Here is a 10,598-nt window from a genome sequence, read left to right as displayed (position 1 = left end):
TTCATTTGCCGGTAGAAATGTGTTCATTTGCCGGTAGAAATGTGTTCAACATCCACTGAAGTAGCTAGCAAGTTTACTAGATAGCTACAGTAGTTGCCTTGGTAACCAAACAAACATACTTGCTAGTTTAGATAACCAAACCATCAGTCCTAGCTTGCTATTATGAAAACCTAATTCAACAATACCAATACTGTTTTCAATTTGACTTAATTTGTAATGTTCAAAAGTCCAAACGTATTTACCGTGCATTGGAGGGAAGAGGTCCGTGAACCAATATCAGTTTGTTGTATTCATAAAAGTAATATGAGGTGGAAGCTACTGAAGTTTTAGGGAAGCATTTTTCAGGTAAAGTCAATTCAGAGAATGACAGACTTTGATGACAAATTTTGATGCCAAACCGCCACTACACCTTCCTGTTCAAGAGAGCACAGCACAACAAGGTGAGTCCAAAAATGTCTTGAATGCTGCTCTATAAATGATGTAATATGCCAGGGAGATATGTATACTGTAGCTAAGAAAGTAATACTAAGTGTATGTTGTGTAGTAAGCTGTTAGTAGCCCATGTGTCTCACCCTAATAATTTTGTGCCTTTCCCCTCTCATAACTTAGCCTACTGCTCTGACTTGGTGGTGCACATGTAGACTATATATATTGACTACGTCCATCCTAGCTCTCTCATTAATGTCTTAATCAAAATGATGGATTGCCTGTTATCCACTCGTTGTCCCCTCAAGTGTCAGTAGAAACCACATTTGTTTAAGCAAGTCAGCCATATCAGCTATGTTTTTTAAAAAGGATTCACTCCTTGGTGCTGAAAAGAAAGCTCTGCTGTTGGGACAGCTTTATGTCGACCCTAACAGTTTGTGGGCACCGTTTGTCAAAGTTATAGTGCAATTAATGTATTGTTTAGTGTTGTGTTGTGTAGTGGCTTTGCTGGCATTCATCTAAAACATTTTGGGGGAGTTTTCCCCACCAAGATGTACATGCTGCAATCACCACTGGGTGGGTGAACTATAACACATCAACCCTGTTACCTATAGATAGACAGTCTAGAAATGTTGAAACAATTTACATTTGTTTGGTAAGCTTGCATTCCATTCCCCCTGTCACATGGGGATCTATGGTTGATTCTAAATGAAATAGTCAACTCTGTTACAGTCAACCCTGTCACTTTATTTGGCACTTAATAGGCACTTGCTATAGTATGTATTTTTAACTTTTGAGATGGGAAAACATGTGTTTTATTAAGTTGAACATGTGCTCTTTATGACAGAATGTTAGAATTAGGTGAAATAAAAGTTACACTCCCCAAAAGGTACTCAACTGGTGGAATGACCCAAGTACTGAACTGGAGGTGGGAGAGCTAACGATGCGTCTACTGTTGCTCTCTCCTCAGATTCTTAGAGAAGCTATTTCAATCTGATATTTCTCCTATGGTCTAAAATAGATGTGTATAGAGGACTCCTCTCTAATATAACATGTCACACATTGTAGCAAACTGATGGAATGTTAGGTGTCTCATTGAAAGTCTAACATCTACCATGACTACTGGATGTTTCAATTCTAATAAATAACAAAACAATCCACACCGTAACAACAATATTGCTTTTTTAATAAATGCTTTTATTAAAACGTAAAACTTTAATAACAAAAATTACATCGTCAAAAATCACTGGCCTGACTTGAGCAGCTCTGCCTGGGGATGGAGCCAGCAACTTAGCTGCTACCGGTCCGGTCCAGGATACCTGCAGACCTCCTCCCAGACCTCCTTTTCAGCACCTCCCCTTAACAGGTGAGGTGGTGGAAATGATCAGAGTTGCGTTCAACTTGAATAAAGATGAGAAACTCTGGTTTGTGGAGCCACTGGTCTGAGGGGAGGACTTCTGTTTAAACCATGTCCATTTGGGGATATTTTCTAGGACAGTAGAGGTGGTGAGCAGAGATGAATTTAATTAGGATAAAGATGAGAACCTCTGCTCTGGGGAGGAGGGTCACTGACCTTCGATGGTTTGTTGCCTGATAAAGAGGATACTTGCTGGCTTGAGGAGACGATAATGTTTTGTGGAGGAAATGTGGCTTGATGACTTAAAGAGGAGGAGGAATTATTGGGCGACACTTTTAATGACCAACGTAACCTCAGTGGAACTGTGGCTTCTTCGAGTTCCAGCTCTAGGCAGACAGCACGTCAGGAATGCTGTAAGACATCAGAGACAGGTAAGTATCTATATATTTACATGTGTGTTGCATGTACACTAAACCCTCACATTTAGATAATGTCACTTTTTAAAGTGACAACATATATATTAACAGTGTAAAACATGAATAGATGTTTAAACATTCTTTACCCCATCTTAATTCTCTTCCAGATGCCTGGCCTTTTCTTGTTCTTGGAGGTTGGCTCTGATGTTTCAGCCTCTTCTGGAGCTTCTAGCTGCTGGCTGTCTGGCACCCCCTGTTGGTTCTCTGGCCACTCCTGCTGGTTCTCTGAACTCCCCTCCTGGTTCTCTGCCCATGCCTGTTGCCTCCTTGGCCTTTCCTGGTGGCCATCTCCAGATCCAGTGGGCTGTGTTGTCTCCAGATAATCGTGGCTGTGTTGGGTGGTTAGACACCGGGTGTTGATTTGAGCATCAGCCTCCAGATTCATCTGCTCCAGGTACTTTTCCTTCATCCTCTCCCTCTCCTCCATCAGTTTCTGATGAGTTTGTTTTTTAAGCAGGGACTGATCTCTCCACTGCTTATTGAAATCCTCCATCTTCTTCCTTCTCTCCTCAGCCTTCAAAAGCTCCTTCCTCTTCTCCCTCTCTCTCTCTGCCCGGGTCATGGTTAGCATTATGGGTCCAGGGATGGCTGGTAGGGGAGAAGAAGTAGAGTTCACATTCAACTTAGTGGATCTGGAATCAACTTAAATGTAATGGACAGGGAATTAGGAATAGAAAAGCCAGTTGGATCTCAATGATTCTTTACTCTTCTCATTTGAGCAAGGCATGGAATTTGTCCATAAAGTGAAATAATTCCCATCCCGAATTGACCTGACCCTAAGTTTAACATGAGTCCCAAATGGCACCTATTCTTTGTATAGTGCCAGGGCCGGCCCTAGGCATATGCGATTGCTTAGGGTCCCATGGCAACTAGGGGTGCCCCGACCCCCCCTAAAAAACGTTTTGGGTCGAATTACCCAGGGGCCTTGACCTACAGTGAGCCCCCATTGATTTTGTTAGTCACTTTCATTCAGATATTATCTTAACATGCCATAAGTCATGGCAAAATGTGTAGAATTGAAGGAAATAGATTCAAAAGGGCCAACATTTTCTTTCAACCACATGGCAAAATGTGTAGAATTGAAGGAAATTAGGTTTAAAACTGCTAATTCTTCTCTCCACCCCATGGGAAAATGTGTAGAATTGAAGGAAATTAGGTTTAAATCTGCTAATTCTTCTCTCCACCCCATGGGAAAATGTGTAGAATTGCAGCAAACTGGTTTAAAAACTGCAACATGTTCTCTACGCCTCATTGCAAAGTGTAGATTTGGAGGAAATGTAGTCAAAAACCTGAACAAAATGTTTCTTAGGGCCCCAAAAGGCTATGATGCACTACTTTACACCAGGATCATTGAGATCCAGTTGGGTTTTCCATTCTAAATTCCCTGTGTACATTACATTTAAGTTGATAACAGATCAGCGTGACCATTTTAGACAGTAGTTTTATATTGAAACAATGATGCAACATGATGACTGGTGTGTAACTGATGTGTGTAGAGGAGACTAAAGAGGATGATGTCATAAGCAGAGGGAAAACAGGTCTTACCTTTGTTGACGATCTTATAGCCCTCCTCAGCTTCTCTCTGATACGTTCTCTCGATCTTCTGGAGGTTCCTCTTCTCCCACTTCTTATTTACCCAGCCCACAGCTCTCCTTCGGATACTTTTATCAGGTGGGAGAATGTCCTCCTTGTCTTCTTCCTTTTCCTCCTCCTCCTCTAAGTCACCCCTCTTGTGCTTTTCAAGGATCTCCCTTCTTTCCTCTTCCACCATCTCCTCTCTTCTGTTTGCCTCTATTATCTCTCTCTCTCTGATTAAAGCTAAATGGCCTTCAATGGCTCTCTTTCTCTCCTCCTCTCTCTCTTCCTCTCTCTGTCTCTCCTCCTCTCTTAGTCTGAACATTTCTTTCTGTCTAGCAATTTCAATCTCTTGTTTTTTATCCTGCTCCTCTTGTTGTCTTGCCCTCTCCTGTTTTCTTTCCATCTCCAGCCGTCTTTCCTCCTTCTCCCTCCTGATTTGTTGTCCTCTTTCTATGTGTTCTCGTTCCCCCTTCAACACTTCTAACCTTCTCTCTTTACGCCTATTGAAGACTTCCCGTGCTTTTGCTTTAACATTAACTACTCCATGTTTCTTCATGCTTACTTCCTTTCCTCTCTCTTCTCTTTCCCTGTACTCTTCCTCTGCTTCCTTAATCACTTCATGCTTGTCTTCCATCTCTCTCTCCTGTTCTATCTCCAGTTCATTCTGTCCCTCAATTTCCCCCAAAATATTTTTCTGCCCCTCCTTTCTTCTTCCTGCTTCCTCCCTCTCTCTCATAATCATCTTTTCTTTCTCCATCTCTTTCTGTTGCTGATCTTTTAATTCCATCTCTCTCTGATTCTCATTGTCTTTCTCCCTTTCTTTCTCCTTCTCCATTTGTTTCTGTCTCTCCTCTTGTTGTTGTCCTCTGTGTATCTCTTCTATCTCTCTCTGTCTCTTGTTCTCCTTCTCTCTTCCCTCCTTCTCCATGTCAATTTGCTTCTGTTTCAATATATCTTCTTCTTCTTGATATCTCTCAAACGTTCTTTTTCTCTCCTCTTGTTGTTGTCGTCTCTCTTTCTCTCCCATCTCTCTCTGTCTCTCTTCTTCTCTTTCTTCCTCTTCCATCTCTATTTGCTTCTGTTTACATATTTCTTCTTCATTCTCTCTTTCAATCTCTCTCTGTCTCTCCTGTTCGCTTTCCATATTTTTTTGTCTCTTCTCCATTCTCTTCCTTTTGATCTCTCTCTGTCTCTCTTTCTCCCTCTCTCGTTCTTCCTCTTCCATCTCTATTTTCTTCAGTTTACATCGTTCTTCTTCATGCTCTCTTTCAATCTCTCTCTGTCTCTCTTCTTCTCGTTCTTCCTCTTCCATCTCTATTTGCTTCTGTTTACATCTTTCTTCTTCATGCTCTCTTTCAATCTCTCTCTGTCTCTCTTCTTCTCTTTCTTCCTCTTCCATCTCTATTTGCTTCTGTTTACATATTTCTTCTTCATGCTCTCTTTCAATCTCTCTCCCGCTCTCTTCTTCTCTTTCCATATTTTTCTGTCTCTTCTCCATTCTCTTTCTTTTGATCTCTCTCTGTCTCTCTTTCTCCCTCTCTCGTTCTTCCTCTTCCATCTCTATTTGCTTCTGTTGACATATTTCTTCTTCATACTCTCTTTCAATCTCTCTCTGTCTCTCTTTCTCCCTCTCACGTTCTTCCTCTTCCATCTCTATGTTCTTTTGTTTACATCTTTCTTCTTCATTCTCTCTTTCAATCTCTCGCTGTCTCTCTTCTTCTCTTTCCATATTTTTCTGTCTCTTCTCCATTCTCTTCCTTTTGATCTCTCTCTGTCTCTCTTCTTCTCGTTCTTCCTCTTCCATCTCTTTTTGCTTCTGTTTACATCTTTCTTCTTCATGCTCTCTTTCAATTTCTCGCTGTCTCTCTTCTTCTCTTTCCATATTTTTCTGTCTCTTCTCCATTCTCTTCCTTTTGATCTGTCTCTGTCTCTCTTTCTCCCTCTCTCTTTCTTCCTCTTCCATCTCTATGTGCTTCTGTTTGCGTCTCTCCTCTTCTTCTTCTCTCTCCATCTCCTTCTTCTTCTCATCTTCTTGTTGTCTCTGTTTTGGTATTTTCTCCATTCTCTTTCTTTCTACCTCTTTCTGTTTGTTGTTCTCACCCTCCATCTTCTCCTCCATGTCCATTTGGTTCTGTTTCCATTTATATTTGTCTGTTTCCATATTTTCACATTCTTTCAGCTGTTCCTTGATTTTCTTGAAGACTTCCTCCAAATCAGACTTCTTATTGTCATTGATGAGGGCTGTCTCCATCTCCGTCTCTCTCTCCACTCTATTTTTCGTCTCCTCTTCACTTCGTCTCCAATCATATTCTCTGTCTCTGTCTCTATCAAATGTTCTCTCTGGTTCAGTCTCGTCTTTCAATCTAATCTCTTCTTTCATTCTCGCAACCTCTCTGTCTAACACTAGTACATTTTGGTTAACCTGTTTCACTCTCTCATTCTGTCTTCTATACACTTCTTTCGCTCTTTCAAATTTGATTTTGTATTGAGTCTCTTTTGTTGTCATATCTTCTTTCAGTCTCTCAACCTCTCTCTCTAACTCTTTCACCTTTTCGTTAACCAGTTTGACTTTCTCATTCTCTGCAATACGCATGTCTCTTTCTCTTTCAAATATGACTTCCTTTTCAGTCTCTTTCAATCTCTCAATCTCTCGTTCTAACACTTTTATCGTTTCTTCTGCCTGTTTCACTTTCTTCTTCATTTCTTGTCTTTCCAATTCTGCTTTTCTCTCCCTTTCCATCTCCCTTTCTTTATCTCTTTCCCTCTCTCTTTCTGTCTCAATAGGTTTGTTGTTCCAGGCCAGTCTTGGTCGCTGATCCTCCATGACTTTCTGCCATAGCCTCAATCTCTCAATCTCTTGCTAAAATTTAAAAGGTTAAATTAGTGATAATCTATGACTAAGACATACTTTCAAAGCATTTGCAGAGAATGATACATAGAAATACAACTTAGACCTAGGTAATTGAATCAAACACTGGACAACATCAATAGCAGGGTCATTTTGATCAATTCATCTGGACAATTCATTGTCAATTAATGTATTGACATGGTTTGAAAAAATTATGAGACATTTTATGGAATCAATTATGTCCAAAATGTGTACAAATACAAACACACAACTAGCTTGCCCATTCAGTTAGGGGTTTGAGAAATTCCTGTTGCAATTTAATGTTGCATCTGATGTTTATGCTTGTAGAAATTACTCCTACAAATGATGTTTCACTAATGCAATTATTTACAACCTGCACAGATACAGTTATCAACAACAACAACAGTAATGACGTTAATAAGGAAGTGGATATTCAACCGGCAGAAGAAAGGCGTAGGGGTTGAGATAAATGAAGGTTAGGTTTAGGACCTAGGGTTGGGTTATGGTAAAGGTTAGGTATAGTTTCAGTGAGGTTAAGGTAAGGGTTAACGTTTAGGAAAGGCATAAAAGTTAACATTGGGTTAGCATACAGCTGTCTGCCGCCATTCATTTCCAGCCGGGTGAATATACACTGCCTTTTAATAATAACAATGACATGTCTTACGTGGGCCAGTTGTAGGTCCACCATCAGGAGCTCCAGCAGTTGTTTGAGTCTGTTGATCTCCTGCATTTTTCTCTGGTTCACCTCCCATTCTGTGGCTCTCTCTGCCTCCCTCTGTCTCTCTGCCTCCCTCTGTCTCTCTGCTTCTCTATTTCTCTCTGCTTCCCTCTGTCTCTCTGCTTCCCTCTGTCTCTCTGCCTCCCTCTGGCTCTCTGCCTCCCTTTGGCTCTCTGCCTCCCTCAGTCTCAGGATCTCAGCCTTCCACTCTTTCATAATACCCCTTTCTACTCTTCTTCTCCTCCTTTCATCGTTCAAAAGGGCTCTGAGATGGTCTGTCTCAGACTGTAGTTGTTCAATCATCTCGTCCTTCTCCGTTCCACCATTCCTCTTCTTCTTTTCCTCCTCCCAGAGACACACTTGAAGTCTGTCCATCTCCTTCTTCTGATTTCGGATGGTTCGATCCTTCCCCCTCAACTCAAGCATGTGGGCTTCCTTCTCTGTACAGGTCTTCTTCTCTTCCCTCAGGAACTGAACCTCCATCTCTGCCTGCTTGTATCTGGGAGCAAAGGAATGTCAACACATTATTTAGGAAGTGAACTCAGACAATTTACTACAATATTACAATAATAATTAAACTTCTGATCAATTAAACTGCCTTTAATCACACAACTCACTCAACTGTGACTTACAGTACGTGAATGTGATGAGTTGACTGTCCATGATGGCCAGAGGTGGGTAATGTGTAGCTCTGGTCCAGGGCGTTACGTACAGCTTGCAGACACTGAGCCTTCCTTCAGCAAGCCGCACATAATGCCCTGGACCAGAGCTAGGTTATGTGATGAATGACTTACAGACTGTTCCACATGATAGGAGGGGGTAAGAAGACAGTCCCAGTAGGAGACGGAGATCGTCCAGAAGAAGAAGAGGTGTCCATGTCCTCAGAGACTGCAGGAAAGGTCTACAAGTTTTATTTCTGGAAAATAAAGAGATGCCTTCGTTCAGCAACAATGTGTGTTTCTATGTTTCTGTCACTAGATGGTGCCATTGTACACAACATTTACTCACCAGGTCAGTGAATTCAGAAACAGCCTTCAGACTACAGTACTCAAACTCTAGCCTACAACCCATCATGCATCAGCAGACTAATATAATAATACCTCATCACAACTTCATAATCACAGTACACCTGGATTGTGTTCACAAAGTGTTTCAAGGTAGGAGTTCTGATCTAGGATCAGGTCCCCTCCTGTCAATCAAAACGTATTCAGTTTGATTTAAAAGACAAAACGGATTATTGATCAGCACTCCTTCTATGAGACTTTGTGAATATGAGCCTATGTGAAAGAACCTTTCTGGCATATGCTGGCTAGACAGTACACAGACAAACAGATAGTCTGACAGACAGACAGATCAGCAAGACAAACAGAGTAAATACAGATGGAGTGATTGATAGCAACAGAAAAAAACTAATCCATAATTAATAATTGTATTTTATAAGGCTAGCTAGACAATGTCATAAATAAAAAATATTTTAAATACATTAACGTTCACTTTCACATGTGTTATCTTACCATGACAAGATTATAGGTTAAGTAGGCTAGCGGATGGTTAATGTATTGTAAACTTTTGTAAATATTTGACTCACCTCAAATCACACTTGTCAAAGCGCAGTTTTAGTGTGGAACCGAATAACATCTTCGGCATTAACTTTCTCTGTTCTGGAACTGTATTGTTGCGTCATTTGGAACGCTTGAGCGTCATAATCCGTTCACCGCGCCGGCTTGATTGACAGCTAGGGGTTCTCCTGCGCATCAGTGTCCAAAAGTCGATATGGTTTAGCTACTCATAATTGATCAAGACATTTATAACTATTTTCACTTGACTTTTATTTCGTGTATTTTTGCATAAAGTTATTTGGTAGTCTATGTTGTGTGATTTGTCTTTGTATGGGCCGAAAGTTCAATGAAATACAAACAGCAACCATAGCCTACAAACATTTTCCACACAAATACAAATGTGTGTGTTTAGTGAGTACACAAAAGAATAACAGTACAGCCATAACTGTACAAACAAACATACAATCACAACTCTGGTGCACCTGTCCAGGTCGAACTGTTCAGTATGTCACCATCACCAACTGCTGGACTACACCTGTTCCCCGGGTACAAGAATCCAGTTGATCCGTTTTCAATTGACCACCGTTACCTCAAGAACCGCCTATTCCAATGAATTATAACCTCTTATTAGTTGGTCCGGCTGGGCTGCAACACAGTCTCACATTCAATTCGTGCATATATGTACATAATGCATTTCAGCAAATTTCGTGCGTGCGTTTTTGTGTGGCTTAATTCGTGAGAAAAGACACAAATTTAACCAGTAGGCTACATACAAGCTTTTGCAACAACCATATAGACGCGATAATTTATATTTCATTTTTGTTCTTCTTAATGGCTAATTCAACGTTATGAATATACAGAAATGTTGTCTTTGTTTAACCATGTTTTAAAAAGTGTCGTTGTATGCCTATATGTACTGTTTTAGACTTGCTGAACATAATTTTTGAGAAAAGACGCACATTTACGTGCTACTTAATTCGTGGGAAATATTGTTTTATTAATGCCAATGCTGTTTTCTGTGCTTGATTTCGCTTAATACTTTGGATACTGGTGCACTTGTTATCAGAAGGCCTTTTTGTCATGTAGGCAACAGTACACGATTTTCTTCATAACCCATTTCATATTTCGTGGAGCCTAAATTACACAATTTTCTTCATAATGCATGTATTACATGTTAAACAGGTTAATGTAAAATAATGAATTATGTTAGTTTACACTTATGGCACTTCCATGATGATTATTACGGTCATGTCACTCATGTTATATACTTAGGCTACTGTAACGCGTTCAACCAGTTAGCAAGTCAGACATGTCAGTTTCCTCGTACCGACTAGCACTTGAATGCAATATTATGCTGGCTTCATATTCTCATGGGAAAATGGGAAGTTGTAACTCCGACATGATTGCCTTCAAGTGCTTTTGAAGTCTGAACAATTCTTAAACCAATAAGATTGGCCACATAATTTTCTAATTTCCCACTTGTAATTCCTATTTGGAGGGTCATTCAAGTGAAACTTCCCAGTCGGAACTAGGAATTTCCGAGAACTCCGATAGTACCTGAACGAGGCATTAGTATGTGTAATAGCAGCCTACATACATAGCCTACATCTGTGTT

At 40.5% G+C, this 10,598-nt stretch overlaps 1 protein-coding gene and 1 long non-coding RNA gene across 2 annotated transcripts; one reads left to right on the top strand and one right to left on the bottom strand.

Annotated features, from left to right (window-relative positions):
• The first annotated feature begins 131 nt into the window (after window positions 1-131).
• Window positions 132-8,311, top strand: LOC139577288 (uncharacterized). The gene is made up of 4 exons (XR_011675249.1): window positions 132-440; window positions 2,168-2,214; window positions 2,367-2,653; window positions 8,238-8,311. It is a non-coding gene; the product is annotated as an uncharacterized lncRNA (long non-coding RNA).
• Window positions 4,332-6,331, bottom strand: LOC139575131 (golgin subfamily A member 6-like protein 22). The gene is made up of 2 exons (XM_071400134.1): window positions 4,400-6,331; window positions 4,332-4,337 (listed from the first exon to the last, which is right to left on the bottom strand). The coding sequence occupies exons 1-2, from the start codon at window positions 6,215-6,217 to the stop codon at window positions 4,332-4,334; spliced, it is 1,824 nt and encodes a 607-aa protein (XP_071256235.1). The 5' UTR covers window positions 6,218-6,331.
• Window positions 8,312-10,598: the final 2,287 nt, after the last annotated feature.

Source organism: Salvelinus alpinus, chromosome 5, assembly GCF_045679555.1.
Source record: "Salvelinus alpinus chromosome 5, SLU_Salpinus.1, whole genome shotgun sequence".
NCBI classification, from domain to species: domain Eukaryota; kingdom Metazoa; phylum Chordata; class Actinopteri; order Salmoniformes; family Salmonidae; genus Salvelinus; species Salvelinus alpinus.
Note: the sequence above shows the minus strand (reverse complement) of the source record. Positions and strands in the feature narration are given on the sequence as shown.